General features: G+C 50.6%; 2 protein-coding genes across 2 annotated transcripts in view; both read left to right on the top strand.

The window, feature by feature from the left end:
- Window positions 1–1,551: 1,551 nt before the first annotated feature.
- Window positions 1,552–1,910, top strand: SMIM36 (small integral membrane protein 36). Its single transcript, XM_068151019.1, has one exon. It carries the CDS (start codon window positions 1,581–1,583, stop codon window positions 1,908–1,910), a length of 330 nt encoding a protein of 109 aa, XP_068007120.1. The 5' UTR covers window positions 1,552–1,580.
- The window catches only part of MMD (monocyte to macrophage differentiation associated), a 42,303-nt gene continuing 25,120 nt past the window's right edge, over window positions 1,903–19,085 (top strand). The window contains exon 1 of the mRNA XM_068151017.1: window positions 1,903–1,985. Coding sequence (XP_068007118.1) covers window positions 1,945–1,985 — 41 coding nt within the window. The 5' untranslated portion in view covers window positions 1,903–1,944. The remainder of the gene's footprint in view (window positions 1,986–19,085) is intronic.

Here is a 19,085-nt window from a genome sequence, read left to right as displayed (position 1 = left end):
GCATAGTCTCACCTCCTTCTGCTAGACCCAGCCTGCACAAGCCAAGGCTTGTTGCAGGCCACCAGCCATGATATTGGCACTGAAAGGGCAGCACACACACCACTTGCTTGGGCTTTTCCCAGGCCCCCAGTACTGGGCACAATCACTGCCCTGCTCCTGCCAGCCACACCACTGCTGATCCAGGCCAGGCTGCTGATGGCCTCTTTGGCTGTTTGAGCAGACTTCCCAGACACAAAGCTCTCTGCTGAAGGGCCATGAGGGCAGATGGTGGGGGCTGCAGCTGAGAGTGGCATGTGTGGAGGGGCTGGCAGCAGGAGGGCCTCATGACATATTTCTGACAGCTTGAGCTGTGCTGGATCAGATTCCTATGCTCTTTGCCACAGCTCCATGGTGCTAAGAGCTGGGGCAGCCTAATCTCTCCTAAACCCCTCCTGGGCTGTCATGCTGACCAAAATCTTGGAGTCTTGTGTGGAAGTAGTGAGCAGTCTGGATATGTTCCTGAGTGACCTGCCCTAGGTAGCTCCTGCCCTGGGAAGGGGTTGGACTGGATGATCTTCAGAGGTCCCTTCCAACCCCTACAGTTTTGTGCATCTGTGGTGCTCACCAGCATCACCTCCTGCTCTTCCTATCTGCCTTCCTGGTACCCTGCCCTGGCACAGCTCTATTTGGAGAAGGAGGGGTAGTCTTTAGCACAGGTTTCTGGGGAAGCAAACAAGCACTGCATGGGCAATGCATGGCAGCTACCTGTGTCCCTCTTCATCAGCTTCAGAGATGTAAATCTGGGGGATGCAGGTTTTGGGGCTGGGCAGCCTGGCACTGCAGCCAGGAAGGGCACAGCCACATGAAAAACTTCACCTTTTTTTTTTCCCCCCATCAAGCAGAGAGGCCACACAGGAGAAGAAATTGGTGGTGCCCAGGCTGCAGAAGTGCTTCCTTTGTGCCTTTGCATGTGGGAGAGTTGGAGGGGACAGAGCAGCCTGTGGGAAGCAGGATCCCACAGCTGAGCCTGGGCAAGGCCAGGCTGGGCAGTGCATGACAAACTGATGGGACATGTCCCAGCACTGCTGATGTGGAATTGGGTAATAAAAGTCCTTAGTTCACTCTAAAAGCTCTTCTCTAACCTAGCACAGGGCAGCAAGGCCTTGGCCACAATGAGAACGAGGCTCCCTAGATTTTGAGAAGGGTTCCCTTGCAAAGGCTTTTCTCCCTAATTTATGCCCATATTCATTTGCTAATTCCAAGGCTCAGTTTTCTGCAGCCCATCAGCCCAAACCCACCTGTAGAAGGGAGGTCCTGCAAAACACCCTCAGAGAAAACCCCCTCGGATCCCTGCCCGTGGAGACAAGAGCCGGTCCCGGAGCACGGGGGCTGCGTTCCTGCCAATGTAGCATTCAAATTTAGCTTCTGCCACTGCAGGCAACGTGGCATTAAAAGAAGGAGCTTAAGTTATTAAACTGAGCTGCTTTAATCATGCAGTTCAGGGCAATCCAGTGGCACAGGAGAGCTGAGGATTAAAGTATTTTTACCGCAAAGCCAATAGGTCTGCAGGCAGCAGCCGCGGGCGCCGCTCCCCCGTGCCCATGAAACTTCATTCCCCGGCTTTGCCCTCACCAGTATGGGACCAAATGGAGTTTTATCTGGAGATTGACCCTGTTACCTTGAATCTCATCATTCTGGTATCTAGCTATGTCATTTTGCTCCTGGTTTTCCTGATCTCTTGCGTGCTCTACGACTGCAGGGGGAAGGATCCCAGCAAGGAATATGCTCCGGAGGTCCCTGCAGACACCCAGCCCCCGATCCGGCTGGTGGTGATGCAGCAGGGCTCCCCTGGCACCCGCTGGGCAAAGGGGCTCGTCTCTGGCTACGAAAACCCCTCCGACCTGCCGGGGAAAAGGACTACTGTGGTGTGAGGGACCCGCCTCGGGGCTGCAGCTCCTGCCTGCGATGTTTGCTCGGCGGCTGCGGGTGGACCTCGCCTTGCCCAGGTGAGCTCAAGCCCTGTTTGCTTTGATGCGGCGCCACTGCCTCGGGGCTCGGCTGATATTCAGCCCTGCACGGCTGGAGGCTTGCAGTCCCGCCTGCGAGCCACTCACTCCCCTTTGCACTGCTGCTGCCTCGCAGCCCACTGCCATTGGCAAGTGGTGACGCTGCTGCCCACTCGGGCACTGGAGAAGGGCCCTGGTTTGGTCTCAGGTGGTGCCCGGTGCTGTTACCTGTGCAGGAACAGGGTGATGGGCTAAGCACCCCACCCCTGAGGGGCTGAGGCACGCTGCCCTCAGCCTCAGCACATCTTTGAATGACCTTGGCAGGCTGCTCACCCATCCAGGGAGAGAAGAAATGCTAAGGATTTTATAAGGATCAAGCCAGTGCCTTCCTGACAGCAGCCAGCTGCTGCTCCTGTCAGAATTTCATACATGCCATGATGCCTGTGAGCTCCCTGCAGGGCAGTGTCAAGCCTGTCCTGGCACTTCTTTTCCATAGGTAGAATACAGGTACAGTTGTGTGGCTGTTCCCAAGCACAGCCAGCTCAAGTCCTGCTCTGTCAACCCACTCAAGAAGCTGGGGAGACACTTCCCAGGTTGGTCCCTGCTGTGTTGGAAGGACATTTAGTCCTGGTGTTGTGGTAGGACAAGAAGGAATGGATTGAAGCTTGAGGAGGGCAGATTTAGATTGGAGATGAGGAAGAAAATCCTTGCAGTGAGTGTAGGGAGACAATGGAACAGGTTGCCCAGGGAGGCTGTGGATGTCCTGGAGGTGTTTAAGGCCAGGTTGGATGAGGCCCTGAGCAACCTGGGCTGGTGGGAGGTGTCCCTGCCCATAGCAGGCAGTTGGAACTGGGTGAGCTTTAAGGCCCCTTCCAACCCAAAGCATTCTGTGAATCTCTGAATCTGTGAATTTGTGGCTTGAGTTGGTTTGTTCTACCTAAACATGTCCGTGCTGGAGCAACAAAGAGAAATCAGTGTTCTGAAATGCAGAGATGGGTTGGTTAGTGCCAGGTTTCTGTGTGCTCCTAGATTGTGCCTGAGTTACTCTGTGCTCTTTAAATGGGGGATTTCAACTGGGTATTAAGGGAAGAGCAGCACTGGCCCCACACTGCTGCAGGTGTCTGTCCCATATGCCTGTTGACATAATCTTAATGTGAAGCACCCCCAGAGTGCTGCAGAAAGCTTTAGTAACCAGGGTGAGATTTACAAGCTGTCTACGTCAGGTGGATGACTCACTGGCTGCATTGGTCCTGATGCCTTCAGGACAGGCATTTTAAAAACTGCCAGCCATAAATGCAGCAAACTTGAGCCACAGCTGAGCAAAGCCCTGGCTGGGTCTCCTGCTTTGTGCTCTTGCCTGTGCTCCGTCCCTGAGCCATGGTGATTTATACCTCAGCCGGCAGAATATCCTGCCACTGCCAAAGAGGTCTCCAGAAATGGAGATGCTTTTTATTTATCTCTATTGCAAAGGGGGAAAAACCCAAATCCCCAGCCAGAATGCTTAGTAGGTTTTCTTTTGGGTCCTATACTCTCGGAGGTGAAGCCCAGCTCTTGGCTCTCAAGCTGTCCTTTGTAGCCCTGGGAATTACAGATACCCCTGGTTTGGGAGGAAGGCTCCTGAAAGAGTTTGTGCCTGTTAGCCCTTGTCCTGTCACTGGGCACCACTGGAAAAAGCCTGGCACACTCACTCACACACACACACACTCAGTGTGAAAAGCATCCTGACACCAGGTCTTGCTGACAGCTCCCCCAAGCCCGGCCATGGGAGTTCTGCAGAGGCTGAGACACTCCTCTGAGATATCTGCAGTGTCTTACAGGCTCTGGCCCCACAGCTGGCAGCATGGGGGAAGCACTGTGGTGTTGCTGAGATCTGCAGCAAAGCAGCAGCCACATCCCCTCACACCCCCCACATCTGTCCCTTCCATCCCTGTGCAGCTGCTGATGGGTTTGTGCCTTGCTCAGTCTTAACCACGGCTGTCTAGACGTCTGCTCTGCCTGCAGGATTAGGCAGTGGGGTAAGCCCTGGATATCCAGCACAGAAAGGCTGCTTTGAAGTAGATGCCATCTGGAAATGGATAACATGTTGGGGGAAACTGTGTTAATGTCTTCAGAAGCAATACGAAGTGGGGAGCTTTGGGTGGCTAGCTCAGGATTTAGATGTGCTCTGCTCCCACTTCTGCCCTTGGTTCATGTGCCCACTGTGCTTCACTCCATATCTTGGCTCCATATCAGCCTTGTTTGCTCTCCTGCCCTCAGCGCTGAGATTTCTCTCTGAGATGTTTGTGTGGTTCCTAAGGGGTCAGCACAACACTGGCATGGAGGGCACTCGACTTGCACTCCGTGAGCTAAGGTCAAAGGAAGCAAAATAAAATCTACTCCAACAAAAAGTTCTGGAGAGGAGGAGCCATTGATGAGAAGCCATGGGAAATGATCCACTTGGAGATGGGAAATGATCCAGCTGGAGGTGTCCTGCTCACTGCAGGGGGTTGGACAAGATGGCAGCACAGTAACACATCCAAGTCAAACCTCTTGGCTGGAGAAAGAGCTTAAGAATAGTTTTTACTGCCCAGAACTACATCACCTCCTGTTATCAGCTCCTCAGCTCGTCTCACATTGGTGCTGTGGTGGGAATGCCAAGAGGTAAGAAGGCATTGGATGTGGCATTGGAAATATTGACCTTCCAGCCATGAGCTAACCTTACCTTGTGCTTAGGGGAGCCAGATTCACAGATTGCATCAGGTTGGAAGGGAGCCTCCAAGCTCATCTTGTCCAACCCCCTGCACTCAGCAGGGACACCTCCAACTAGAGCAGGCTGCCCAGGGACACATTAAGTCTCATCTTGAATGTTTCCAGGGATGGGGCCTCAACCACATCCCTGGGCAACCTGTTCCAGTCTCTCCCCACCCTCACTGTGCAGAACTTCCTCCTGATGTCCAACCTAAACCTGTGCTGCTCTAGTTTTGCACCATTGCCCCTTGTCCTGTCACTACAAATAGTCCCTCCCCAGCTCTCTTTAGCCTCTTCAGGTACTGGGAGGCAGCTCTAAGGTCTCCCTGGAGCCTTCTCTTCTCCAGGCTGAACAGCCCCAGCTCCCTCAGCCCTAGTACCCAGAAGTCTTCTTTTAGATGGCTGCAAATCTGCAAGCCCAAGTCTCTTGATCTACTGTTGTACTTTAGCTAAGGCAAAGCACTGACCTGTGTCTCCTGGTCCTGCTCTAGCCCAAATGACTCTGTGTCTCGCCCAGGTGCTTGACGCTCTGTGCTGAACCTGTCCCATCAGGTAGGGTCTGGGTGTTGGAAGCAAAAGCAGGTGTCCAGCTGATGTCCCTCAGGGACTCCTGCAGCCCCTACCTGAAATAGCTGTCCTTTAGTGGGGGATGAAATGAGCCAGAGCCAGAGTGAGGAGAGCCAGGAGGGAGGTGTGAAGGGTGTTGGGGGATGTCTGCTGGAGTCTGCTACTGCCCAGGAGGAAAGCAGGTGGACCCCTGGGGCAGCTGTCAGGACTCTGAGGTCCTTCATGCTTGAGTGCCAGAAATGAATTGTTTCGAAAGCAATTGCTCTGACAGTCCCAGCAGCAAGCTGTCTGCCTCAGTGAGAGAAATCACAGCAGAAAGGTAGAAATGGGGAAACCAGAGCAGCTGCCACCCCTAGCTTCTGTTCCAGCTCCTGGCTCTGGCTCCTTGCTCCCTCCTCCTTATCTAAGCTGTTTCCTTGGAGATGCTACTGCTGAGTTTCCCTCTCTGCTGGTGCCACTGTTTGACATTAACCTTTCCAGGAGGCATTTCCTCCCTGACCTGATGAGCTGGCTGCAGCTTTTGGAGGCAGAAACTCATCACGAGGCATCTGATGCCTCAGCCCAGGCTGTGGATGGGTCAGTCCCTTCCCAGATCTGCAGCAGATGCTCTGTGTGGGCAATGAAACCCTGCCCTAGTTCCTCCATCTGTTAATGGCAGTTTTAATTGTTATGCAACCGAGGTGTTGGGTTGATTTAATTAATATTTATGAAGGAACATGAGATCCTTCCACGGGTGGTGCTATAGAAATATTGTTAGTGAGGAATGGTTGCATGTTTGTGTCTCTTCCTGGGCACATAGGAGGCTTGGACATGTTGTTTAAGCACCCACATTTCACACTCCTTCAGTGGTGAAGTCTGTTGAGCCCCAGGGTAGCTCCTCATTACCCTAAGAATCCACTGAGCTCAACTGCTGTGGACTGCAGCATGAGCAGAGAACACAGGCTTGGCACCCACCTCCATGTGTGGGAATGATACTGCCTCAATCATCAATATCATCAGCTGATTTTTTTCATCTTATTTCTTTCAGCCCAACCACTTCTAAATAAATAAATCATAGGCTGGTTTGGGTTGGAAGGAATGTTAGAGGTCAGCTAGTTCCAACCCTCTGCCGTGGGCAGGGACACCTCCTACTAGATCAGGTTGCTCAAGGCCCCATCCAGGCTGGCTTTGAACACTGCCAGGCTTGGAGCCTCCACAGCTTCTCTGGGCAACCTGTTCCAGTGCCTCACCACCCTCATGGGGAAGAATTTCCTCCTAATGTCTAATCTAAACTGAACCTCCATGAGGGGTTGGTCTCTTCTCCCTTGTGTCAGGTGATAGGAGAGGAAATGGCCTGAAATTGTGCCAGGGAAGGATTAGGTTGCAGATGAGGAACAATTTATTTGCTGCAAGAGTGGTCAGGGATTGGAACAGGCTGCCCGGGGGGGGGGGGGGTGGGGGGGGGTGGAGTCCCCATTCCTGGAGGTGTTCCAGAAACCTGTGGCCATGGCACTTGGGGCCATGGTTTGGTGGCTATGGTGCTGCTGGGTTGATGTGGGACTGGACGACCTCGGAGGTCTCTTCCAACCCAAACAATTCTCTGATTCTATAGGATGGCAGCAGCCTTGGCTTGCTAGAGGGCACAGATTTCAGCTGTCCTCAGCCTGAAGGACACATCCCTTAGCAGAGAGCAGGATCTGTGCCCATTCCTGTTGGATCCCTGCTGGGAGCAGTGCAGGGATCCAGGTTGCTATCTAGAGGGCTCCCAGCAACGCTTCCATTGGAGCATTTGTCACCATCAGCTCTGCAATCTGCAGCCCTCCAGGCACAGCACGCAGGTTACAAGGGCAGGTAAGGTGTGAGCCAGGGAAGCTGAGCTGGGAACAGTCTGTTGGCACTTCTCAGGGCACCAGGCTTGCACTGGAACCAGGGTGGATTTTATTACCAGCAAAAACTCCGCTGCAGACCTGATTGCAGCAGGAAAAAGCCAGCTGACAATAAGCCTTATTCTGCTGAAACTACAAGTACCGACTTGGCAAATCACCTCCTTAATTAATTGGAGCTCTCTTTGCAGTTGATGGAGAGAGACAGCTTGTAGGGACCTGCCATCCAGTCTTTCCTAATGCAGACAGGGCTCTGGGAAGCTGCATTTTTATTTATAAACCTCTGCAGAACTGCAAAGCAGGGCAGTGCTGGTGAAGCCAAGTCCTGTCTCGGGGGTATTGAATAGGAGGCAACTCTTTGGCATCAGGAGGCTCCCTGTTTGTTTTGGGAAGGAGAGCTGGCAGGGATCCCAGCCCTGACTCTGAACATCTGAGGAAAAGGCTGGCTGGAAAGAATGATGTCCTGACACAGAGCAGGGCAAGCCAGGAAAGCCACAGCCAGGACAGAGACTCCTACCTTAACTCATCCTGGCATGGAGAAGCCGATTGTGAAGTGTTCACACCACACCCTTGGGACATGTATTCATGAAGCCTGTTGGTGTTTAAGAGCTCCTGGGGAGCGTGGAGGTTTTCAGTGGTTTATTGTGGTAGAGGTTAGAGAGCTGCTTGGCCGAGTGGGAGCTGTAAGTCACAGCTGGAGGAGAAGCCGTGGCTCATCTCTGGCATGTCTGCACCTCTGCAGCTGTCCTGGCAGGGTTCCTTGGCCTGGGAGGAGGACACAAGCTGCTCTCCTGTTGCACCTCTACGGAGCTGAAGGCACAAACAATCCTTTTTCTTTCCCTTCAGCTGACTTTGTCCCACCAGCTTTGCAACATGGCAGATACTGAGGGTTCCCTTCTCTTGTGGTTTTGTGTTCCCAGTGCTACAGATGTCCACCTGCTTCTTGGGGAGTCAGTTAAAATGCCATGAGGAGGGTGCCAGGTACTATCACATGCTGGAGTGACAGACCTTAGAGGAGCCAGGGACCTCCCTTTATTCAGAGCAGAAACCCAGGCAAGCTGACAGGATGAGAAGGATGAAGGCTGTGCCCTCATCACACTTGAGAGAGGCTGAAGCACTTCTCGTGGTTTCTACACACAGCAAAGCCTGGCTCTTACCTGGACTGGACCAGGCCCAGCTCTATGCTATTGCTTGCTTTCCAGGCAGGGTACAGCAGCAGTCCTGCCTGCCATACTGAGGGCTCCCTTTGATCTCTAGGTCCTTCCCATCCTGTGGAGAATGGTGGAGTGAAAGCTGGGTGACAGCAGCCACCTGCCCGTGCTCAGATGCAGGATGAGCACATGGCCCTCACTGGGGCTGCAGCAAGGGCCAGGCAGGATGTGTGCTGCCAGCAGCATGGTGCTGAGTCTGAGCAGTGAGCGAGGATGCTGCAGCTTCCTGCCACCATGTCCTGTCCAGAGCAGGGCATCAAAACATCCTCTTGGGTCAGAAGCATTTCACTGCTCTCCTCTGATCTGTGCTCCCCTGTCAGATTAGCTCTGCTCCTACGGGCCCCCAGCTTTTCTGTCTTAAGGGATAAACCTCTGCCAGGCAGATCCTGTCCCTCTCAAACTGCCAGCAATGTCCTGCCAGCAGCAGCTAGGGCTCAGATCAGCTCTGAGTTCAAAGGGGCACTTTGGGGTTAAAACCTGCAGGGTGCCTGACCCTGTCTTTAACCTGGGCTGGGGACAGCAAGTGCCCCAGATGACTGGAGCAGGGCAAGGCTGCCACAGTTCAGAGAGAAATAGGTTTATAGGTACAGCCCTGGCTCTGCAAGGACCATGTGGCACAGTCAGGATATGCTGTCATGGTTTGCCATGGGTTTAGAAATGGAAATAGTCCTCACCCTGATCTCCCAAGGAAAAGTAACAGAGAAGGTTGCTCTGGTGCTCATAGATTCATTCAGGGATTCCTAGAATGGTTTGGGTTGGAAGAGACCTTAAAGATCATCCAGTTCCAATCCCCTGCCATGGGCAGGGACTCCTCCTACCAGCCCAGGCTGCTCAAAGCCTTGAAAGCAATATTCCAACTTGAAGTGAAATGCTTGGTCTGATCAAACTCTCTTCCTCTACTGTCTGTCCATGAAATGCACACTGCAGTGGCAAGCAGCAGCTCTGGACTCCAAAGCCAAAGCCTTCCCTACCAGAGGTTCAGCAGGGGTTCCCCTGGGTCCCACAGCTTTCTTGCATGACTTAAGGTTTAATGCCATAACAAGAATAGCAGCTTTGGTTCTTTGGAAGGTTTTAGTGTCCAGCAAAGCACCTCATCCTCTGAGCAGCTTTGTACCTTCAGAACTGTGGGCACAAGCCCCCAGAGCTGCTGTGCAGAAGGGATGTGTGGTGCTACTGCCAGAGCAGTGCTAACTGCTCCTCACCCAGCCTGGGCCAGCTGATGCTAGGAGCCCCTTGTTTTTGTCAGCCACATTGCTGGCAGACCTCTCCCATGGCTTGTGCAGAAGCTGTAAATCCCCAGCCCTTTTCTCCCCTATCTTTGGCACAGGAGGTAGCAGCAGTCCTGCTTTGTGTTGGCAGTGCAGAAATGTTCAGTTTGACAGTGGCTTAATGAAACCTCTGCTGCTGTCCTCTCTGGAGTTTGAGAACTGACATTACAAAGAAGTCCTTCCTTGGCCTCTCTCTCTTGGCCCCTGCTGGAAATTAAGAGTGTCTTCATTTTAATGAGCTCAGAGGATTGGGGAGTTGCAAGAAAGGAAAGGAAATCAGCTTCAAAAATACCTTTCCTCCTCTTGTGAATATGTCAGGACATGTTTGCAGATAGAGTCCTCTTACCTGACCAGGCTTGTGCTCTGCTCACTCAAGGCTTGTGCTCTCCTCACTCTGGGACTTCTCCAGCTGAGCTTTCTTGGCTCCAGCCTATGGTTAATGATGCAAGACCAGATTCACTGTGCTTCAGGTATGCTGCAACCTGTACACCTGATCTTCAGCTGCTGTAAATCACCCAATCCTTGCTCTTCTCTCTGTCACTTCAGCAGTCAAATCTAGATGGCAAACCATAGGTCAGACTGGCCTGCATTAGACACAGTGTGGCTAGCAGGAGTAGGGAAGTGATTGGCCCCCTGTACTTAGCACTGCTGAGGTTGCACCTTGAATCCTGGGATCAGTTTTGGGCTCCTCACCCCAAGATGGACATTGAGGGCTGGAGCAGGTCCAGAGAAAGGTGATGAAGCTGTGAAGGGTCTGAAGAACAGGGCTGGGGAGGAGCAGCTGTGGTTTAGTCATGAGGTCTGTAGTGACAGGTTGGACTTGATGATCTTTGAGGCCTCTTCCAACCTTGGTAATTCTGTGACCTGGGGGTGTTCAGCCTGGAGAAGAGGAGGCTGAGGGGAGATCTCATTGCTCTCTACAGCTCCCTGGGAGGGGGCTGCAGTGAGGTGGGCTTGGGCTCTTCTCCCTCCTATCAGGAAAACAAAATATTTGTCAGTGGTTGAGAAAACTCAGCTGGTTTGTACCAAAGTATTTCACATCTGCCCAGGCATTTTGCTGCCTTTCAGAGTGATTACAAAATGTCCTTATTTTACCTTTTCTTGTTGGACAAGATGATGCCAGCTCTCTGGAGGTGTTCAAGGCCAGGTTGGATGAGGCCCTGAGCACCCTGAGCTAGCAGGAGGTGTCCCTGTCTATGGCAGGGGGCTGGAAACTGGATGATCTTTAAGGTCCCTTCCAACCTAACCCATTCTATGACTCTATGAACTGCTTGGTCTCTGCTGTGTGTTTCATTGGTCTGGTCCTGGAGGTGTTGTGAGCAGAGCTGTACAGAAGATGCACTGCAGCTCCTGGCCTAGAGAAGGTTTGCTGTGTGAAGCAGACCTTAGAATGTGCCCAGGTTTGGTGCTGTGTCAACAAGCCTTCTGCAGCAGTGCACAGAGGCTATCTTGCATACATATTGATTTAGCAGCAAGAGGGAAGGCTTGGAAGAGAACCATGTTTGCAGAGGGTTGTGAAGGCAAACCTTGGCTCCTCAGCTCTGTGTGCGGCACATAACGGAGCTGGCCACACATTTCTTGAATCCCTCAAGGGATGGGGACTCCACCACCTCCCTGGGCAGCCTGTGCCAATCCCTGACCACTCTTGCAGCAAAGAAAATTTTCCTAATCTCCAAGCTAACCCTCCCTTGTGGGACTCCTGTGCCCCTCTGGATTGCTGTTCACACACTCAGTGTCCATCTGGCTGCCATAAACCTCCCAGGGCTTTTTTATCCCTTTAGACCTTCCAGCAGTTACAGGTTGGGTCAGAGTCTCATTGACTGCATCCAACCACTCAGTCACATCACTGGAAGGCTGTGGACTTTCATCCATCCCAGCACAAAGAGAAGCCAGGTCAGAGTCTGTCTGAAAACATCTCCTTTCCACCACAGATAACACCATTGATAACCACCTCAAGGGTGAGGTGGAAATCAGCTGGCTGAGCTCTCACCAAGGCTGCCAGCCGCAGTAACTTCAGTTTTGCAATCACTGTTTGTTTTGCCAAGCAGACACATTTGTGCTGGGGTCATAACCTCTTGATGCCTCTGGCTCTTGCAAGTCCTCTCAGTAACTGGATGGCACATACCAAGAGTTTCCTCCACTTGTGTCCAGAGCAGACCTTGTGCAACTCCCTTTGCTCTTTGTAACACAGCACAGCCAGCAGACGGAGTTTGTGTCCTTGAGTACCAGGAGTTATTTCTGCAGAAACACTGAACAAAACCAAAATAATCTCTCAGCATGTCAGGGGAATTGCAAGTTGGATGCTGACCCAGCTCTCCTTGTCCCTGCCAGCCCCTCTGCTCCCTCCTTCCAAGGCCCGCAGACGTCACTAAGCCTGGGAGATACGGCAGGACAGCGTGATGCTTGCTGGGCTCCAGTAAAGAATGTACAAAATCTGTTCAGTTTGCTTCAGAGTTGTGTTTGCAAGCAATTCAGTTTGTTTACAAAAGCCAGAAGACCTGAGACCCTGCTGTCCACTGCAGTGGAGATGTTTCTCCCTTTCCAAATGTATTTAAGAAACTTTAATGAGACTTGGAAGCTGCCAGCAAGATGCTTTGAGGGCAAGCCCCACGCACTGCAGGCAGGAAGGAAGGGCAAAGGCAGCTCAGAGCCTGCTTGCATCCCAGGCTCCAAGCCCTGTCGTGGGGCTGAGCTAGTGTTTCATGACCCAGGCAGGGCACTCAGGCAGTGTTTCCATTTAACTGGCACCCATTTGCCTTGAGCTTTGTCTCCTAACTGTTTTTTTCTAAGCTATTCAGAGAGAGCCAAAATACAACCAGGGCAAAAAAATAATGAAAATGACAGATTCCTAGAATGGTTTGGGTTGGAAAGGACCTTAAAGATCATCCAGTTCCAAACCTCTGCCTGGGGCAGGTACACCTCCCACCAGCCCAGGTTGCTCAAGGTCTCATCCAGCCTGGCCTTGAACACCTGCAGAGAGGGGGAAGCCATGACAATGACAACAATCTTAACCTCAACAATCTCCAAATCAGTGCCTACCCTGTGGGAGGAAAATCTCAGCCCTTTAAGCACTGACAAGAAATCAATGTGTTTTCTTTTGCTAAATACCTTTCAAATCTCCAAGCAGTGTGAAAGGGATGTGGAAATCATTTCCTCTCAAATGACAAGCCATGGGCTAAATTCCACCCCCTCTCTTCACTTCAGGCTTGACCTGGAGCTGATGGGAAACAATGAGAGGCTTTCCCTTAACTTCAATGGATTTTATGTCAGCCCCATTAAGTAAGAGCTTATTTCACTTCATTGATTGTGATGTCAGAAATGAGGGATTAGGTGCAGCAGAGACGTTCGCCAAGCAAAAACCCAAAGGTGGGAAGAGAAAAGGAGGATAAAAGGAGAAGAAAAATTTTCACAGACATTGGAATCACCTCCCAGTGGAGTCCCCTGCACTGAGCAGTTTTCAGACTCAGCTTGCCAGGGTGCTGGGCCAGCTCATTTCAACTCCACTGTCACCTAGCAAGGTTAGACCAGAGGAGCCTTGGGGGGGTCCCTCCCAAGCTGGAATTTTGGTTTTTTTCCATGTCAGTGTCATAGACATTGATTCCAGATGATCCCATCTGCCTGTGGAAAGGGATTGAAACATGGAACTGATTTCTTCTGGCTTTGGTATAAGGGCAATCTTTTCAAATTTACTTTAGAAAAGGCAAAATGTGATGGATCTATAAAATGCTGGGGCCAAAGAGAAAGACTTAGTTCTGCATGGGTAACCTACTGCTGAGACAAAGTATCTTCAAAATGCCTCCGCTTTTGGAGGCTTGCTGTGGATGCCAAAATCCAACATCTGCCAGAGGACAATTCATGCTGTTTCCCCCCGCCCTTGCAAGAGTGAGGTACAGCTGGTGGTGATGTTTTGCTTCCCAGCAGTGCTGGAGGATCTGGTGGGAGACTTGGGTCTTCCAGGACCTGCTGACACTGAGCACGTGTTGTTCTAATACAGCTTGAGCAGTTCTTTGCTCTCTGTTGTAGCCTTCCCTAAGGCAGGCTACAGCACAGAATCTCATTGCTGCTGGCCCTTTGGTTCAAGAAACTGAGCTGGGGCTTTTCAGGGTTTCTTGGCACTATGGTCCAACCTAAACCTGAAGGCAACAGCAGCAGCTTAGCTGCTGAGCCAGGTGCTTCTGATTTGGCCTTTGTATAAAATCCTCTTGAAGAGTGAATTTTCCTTTTATACTGCCTTTTAGTAAACTCCTACTTGCCTGCTACCTGATTGTGGCCCTGAGCAGCCTGCTCTAGTTGGAGCTGTCCCTGCTGACTGCAGGGGGGTCAGACAAGATGAGCTTGAAGCATCCCTTCCAACCTGTGAAGCTGTGATTTCTGTTGGAGGAACCAAAAGACACTTGAAGGGCAATGGGCCCCTAGACCACAACCAGCAGGTTAAAATCCCAGATCATCTTTTATTTCTATGGTGCAATTGCCCAAAGCAAGAACAAAAAAATCCCTGAGAGTCATTGTTTCTAACCAAGCCTGGAATTCTGGTCTCTCCATGAGTAAAGCCCCCCAAAGGAACTGCCTCAGAGTCAGTATCTGAGCAGGGGATCTCTGTCTTTTTCTGAAGTGAAAGTTCTCTGCAGTCATTAACAGACTTGATTCATCTGATGACTCAGAATTTGTGCTGCTGGTGCAAGGCCAGTAAGGAGGCTGATGAGTGCTGCTCTTCCCTCCTCCTCCTCTAAAGATGTGATCTGGGCTCTTACGCAGAGCACCTCCTGCCCTCGTGGCCACTCCTTCATCTGAGGCTAGCTGGAATGCCTCACACACCACAGGCAGGAACTGGAGCTTTCACTCCAGTAGAAAGTTCTCCTTGCAGCAGATGAATCAATGTGAGCCTACCAGAAAATGTTACGGATTGAAACAGGCTTCAGGGACTTTCCTGGCTCCAGACGAACCCAAGTTTGTTAACCAAACCATCAGTGCTTTGGCAAGTCTCAACCACTGCTAGATTTGATATGCTTTTAGGATCTGGCATGCCATGGGGTCTTATAGAATCATTTCACTTGGAGGAGACCTCTAAGCTGGCATGCCATGGGGTCTTATAGAAGCACAGAATTATTTCAGTTGGAGGAGACCTCTAAGACCACTTCTCATTCGCTGCTCCCATAGTAAAGATTCCTGTTGACTTGAAGGACTCCTGTTTTACTCCCCAAGGTAACTGCTTATTGTCCCCACAAAATCCTGTGGGTTTTTGGCCGTGGCAGAGACACTTTTCTCAGAAATAGTGACAGAAGAGAAGCCCTCAGCAGAATTTGGAATTTCATTATCTGGTCTAATCTAATGTACTACAAGGCACATCCCTCTAAGGTCAGTTGTTTCACTGGCACTGAGTCCTCCCTCTGACATTCCCAGGTGATGCTGCAATCCCATTTCAGGTTTAATGCTGGCTGTGACATCAGCCAAATGCTTCTCTTTCACCATTTCCGCTGCAAGCAGCTGGATATGCCAAGGAGCCAGCCCTCCCTGGATACCTGTGTCACCCAGGGAGAGCTGTCCAGGCCAGAGCTAATTCCATTCGTGTTTGGGAAGCTATTTATAAACCTGTCTTCAGTGGGATGACCTTATTAATTAGGCTGGGGAAGGCTGAGGGAGGGAGAGGAGTTCATTTTACAAGGCATTGACATGCATTCAGCAAGAGATGCTTCTCCTTCATGCCACACTCAAAAAGGACTGGAAAAAAAGCAGAAAACTAGGTCAGTTTGCAGCAAGAAAAAGAAATACCCATGCTGCCTGCAGGACCCTCCTCCTGGTTCAGACCCAGAGCAGAACTCCTGCCAGGTGTCCTCAGATGTGCTAAGAAAGCCCAAACCCTTTTCCAGCAGGCTCTGGGTTGATTTCCCTGCTTGGTCTGTGCCACAGAGATGTGTCTGGGGACATGCTAAGAGGGAGCATACCTCAAGCTTTCCCCTCAGTGCTCCAGAGCACCCACAGCTTGCACTTCAGCTTGAGTTTGTGCCCACAGTGGAGCACATAGCACTTAATATTGGGCTCACCTAAGACCTATTGCTCTCCTGCTCTAACAATCCACATTATGGCAAAACTGATTTTGGTGTTAGAATTCTGAAGAAGAAACAGAACTTCCTTGCAAAGCTGCAGCTGGAAGTGGTTTTCCCAGCCAAGGTCTTTTTCAGAGTGCATTTCTCTGATAGCCACACAAGGCTGAAGCAGGCACTTGGTTACAACCACCCTTCAGAATTTGTTCTGTGAATCTAAGGAAGGGGAAAAGCTTTGCCTCTGAAGCTTCTAAATCAAGCCCTAGTGAAACAACCACCTTCCTCCATCACCATGTACACCCCTAAGAGAGGAAGGCTAGCCCCTCATATTCTGCTTGTTGTGAAGTCAGAAGAAGACAGGAAGGAGTTTTTCTCCACCCTCATTTACCAGAAATGCTTCACTTCCTCTGCTGTGTTGCTTGGGAGTGGAGAGGAGTCTCACCTGTCAGACTTGTTTCCCATGCCTCATTAAGGGCTCGGTGCTGTTTGCCTGCTCCTCTGCTGCATTAAATTGGCTCAGAGCTTCCTGAGCTGCAGCGTGTGCCCTGCTGCCTCCAAAGCCAGCCTGTCACCACTGGCACCTCCAGAAAGTAAGTACCTGGGAACATCAGCACTGTCCTGTCACTAATGCAGCCGTTTGGGCAGCTGTGGAGCTGCTCATGAGCGTTTGCTTCTCTGTTATTTGATCAGGAGAGTGGTTCTTGTGTGGGCTTACAGTGAGAACTTGTCTGTGCCTTAGCAACTAGAAGCAGCTCAGCTTTGATGCGAGAGGTTTAGGTTTTTGCTAATGTAGCCTCCTGACAGAATTTTGTTCAGCACTGACAGTTCATTTGGCACTTGAATTTTCATCTGGGGTGGGGAAAAGGAAACTCTCAGCAAGTCCTCCCTCTTCATTTGATAGATTTGTGTAACTCAATGCACTGAAAACTGCAGACCCTACTTTTGGGTCTCTCTCTGAATAATCTCATCAAAGTAGTTGCTGTCTGATTCAGGAATTCCATGTGCCTGTGTGTCTATGTGTCACTACAATGCTCACAAACACTCCAGGAGGACAAACTTCTCCATCCTTAGACAAGCAGTGGCTGTGAAGAACCACAGGGGAGTCTGCAGGGTTTAAAACCTGACCTAGAAATAAGAAGGGCAAACCACAGAACTCATGTGGTCATTGCCTTCACTGCTGAGGGTGCCAGGAGGTGCAGTTAGTAACAGATCTGCCTTCAATTAGGTGTCAAAGGGGTGTCTGTTGGGTATCAAGCTGGGATTGCTTAGTTCATTTGGGGCTTTTTATAGCAGCCCTCATCAGAACTAAATTCTCAGTGACAAAATGATAGCTTCAATTTCTTATCAACCAGCCCTTGGCTGCTCAACAGACTGCTCTAGGCTAAGGCACTGCCTGATAGTGCCCCACAGCAGGGATGCATTCAGCAAGGGAAGTTCTTCCATCTTCTTCTAACCCTGACTCATCTACTGAAGCCCATTCCTGGCTGAGCTCACCATGACTTTTCCTAGTCTAAACAAGTTTTTTTCCTATCAAATTGGGTATTTGAAGGCTTTTTCATTCCTTAGTGCACTGTAAATAAGAGTAATCAACCTAACAAGGTTTTTTTGCTTCCTCAATTTTGTGTCTTTATTGCCAATGCTTAATGCCAACAAAGATTTAATGGTTGCTTGGCCCATAATAAGAGGTTTCTTTTGTTGTGATATTTTTAGGGCTTTTTTTTTAAGGCATTCTGATTCATTAGGTCACAAAAAGCAATTACAGAGATGAGCTCAACAAGAGTCACTGGTCCTACGAATGTGTCATAGGTCAGGACAAGATCTATATGCTGAGGAATTTTCCTTATGAGACACTCAGTTCAAAATCTTCCAGTCTCATCCTATGGTGGTTGGTGGCCTTCTTGACCTGGTTCCATTCCCTCAGGCTTCATGATTTGAATTTTGATACAAAAGTTTGAAACAGGGATTTATTATTAACTGTATCTTGAACCTGTAAATCTTTGATGCTCCAACAGCAGGGAGCTACAGTTCCAATTGTTGTGTTTAAAGGTCTCCCAATGTGTGTGAGTTGTGATCACAGAACACAGGTGGGGAAGCAGGCTTTGGAAACAGTGAGGAGAAAAACTGTCTGTGACACAGTTGCTGTTGGGAGTCTAGATCAAACAAGAAGGCTCCGAGGAGACCTAATTGTGGCCTTCCAATATCTGAAGGGGGCCTACAAGAAAGCTGGGGAGGGACCTTTTAGAGTGTCAGGGAGTGATAGGACTAGGGAGAATGGATCCATGCTAGAGGAGGGGAGATTTAGATTAGACATTAGGAAGAAGTTCTTACCCATGAGGGTGGTGAGACACTGGAACAAGTTGCCCAGGGAGGTGGTGGAAGCCACATCCCTGGAATTTCCTAAAGCCAGGCTGATCTAGTGGAAAGTGACCCTGCCCATGGCAGTGGGGTTGGAACTGGAGGGTCCTTGAAGTCCCTTCCAACCTTGACAATTCTGTGATTCTGTGAAAGGTAGCAGGAAGGAAATGGATATGAGAGTGGCTTGGGAAGAGATGGAAGAGTGACTCAGAGGAGCAGAGAGTGAAAGAACATGGAGACGGGATGCAGTGATTCTGTGCACTGCTCTCAGCAGGTTGGTTTTCTAGCAGTCCAACATTTGAGCAGAAGCAGACAGAAGTCAGCCTTCTAGCTGTAGTGTTCATAAATGTCATGGCCCTGAACACTTAGAGCTTGAGAGAGCAAGTTACTGGTGCAGTCAGAGAGGGAGGCAAGGATGGGGATGTGGTACTGAGGGGGAAGACAGCTGCACTGGTGCACATTCTACCTCAACATAAAGCCATGCCCTTGAGATACTGAGACTTCATATGTTCAACCATGTGTGTGTGGCTGGATTCTCCAGTGGTGTCCTCAAAATCAGCTCTTTTTGGATTAACAGGTAACATAAGCAATATGAAACTTGATTAGCAGTGGCACAGTTAAATCAGGTGACAGACTGTACCAGTTTATTAACAGTGAAACCTTGCTGAGATGAATGGAAGCATTCCCCAGGGACCTAGCTTGTCTCTACAAGAGTTCACCTTCCCCCCAACAAGCTCTACCCTTCCTTTGAGCAACTGTCTGCAGTGTTCTGGCCCGGCCATCCCTGCAGCAAGAGAGCACAATCCAAGCAGGGAAAGCTTATTCCACCCTGAAGCTAGAGGAGCTGAGGGCTGAGTCTTGCCATGATAGTTTACAAAGCTGTTACCACCTCGTTGTTTGCTCGCTACAGGCACAGAGGAGCAGTCGGTGAAAGGCGCCGAGGGCTATGAGAAGTCAGATCTAGGCTGATGGACAGCCAAGTCGTGGTGCTGCTTGTGGTGGAGGTGGTTACTTGGCAGAGGTGACACGGCAGGGGAGGTGACTTCCAAACCATGGCAGCGGTGGCCAA

This window comes from Melanerpes formicivorus, unplaced genomic scaffold (assembly GCF_026170545.1).
Source record: "Melanerpes formicivorus ecotype bairdi unplaced genomic scaffold, bMelFor1.0.p_v2 SCAF_21, whole genome shotgun sequence".
In the NCBI taxonomy this organism is placed as follows: Eukaryota; Metazoa; Chordata; class Aves; order Piciformes; family Picidae; genus Melanerpes; species Melanerpes formicivorus.
This window is presented reverse-complemented; position numbering and strand designations above follow the sequence as displayed.

Excerpts from the sequence above, each read along its gene's own strand:
- SMIM36 (XM_068151019.1), top strand. The coding sequence starts at position 1,581 with ATGAAACTTCATTCCCCGGCTTTGCCCTCACCAGTATGGGACCAAATG.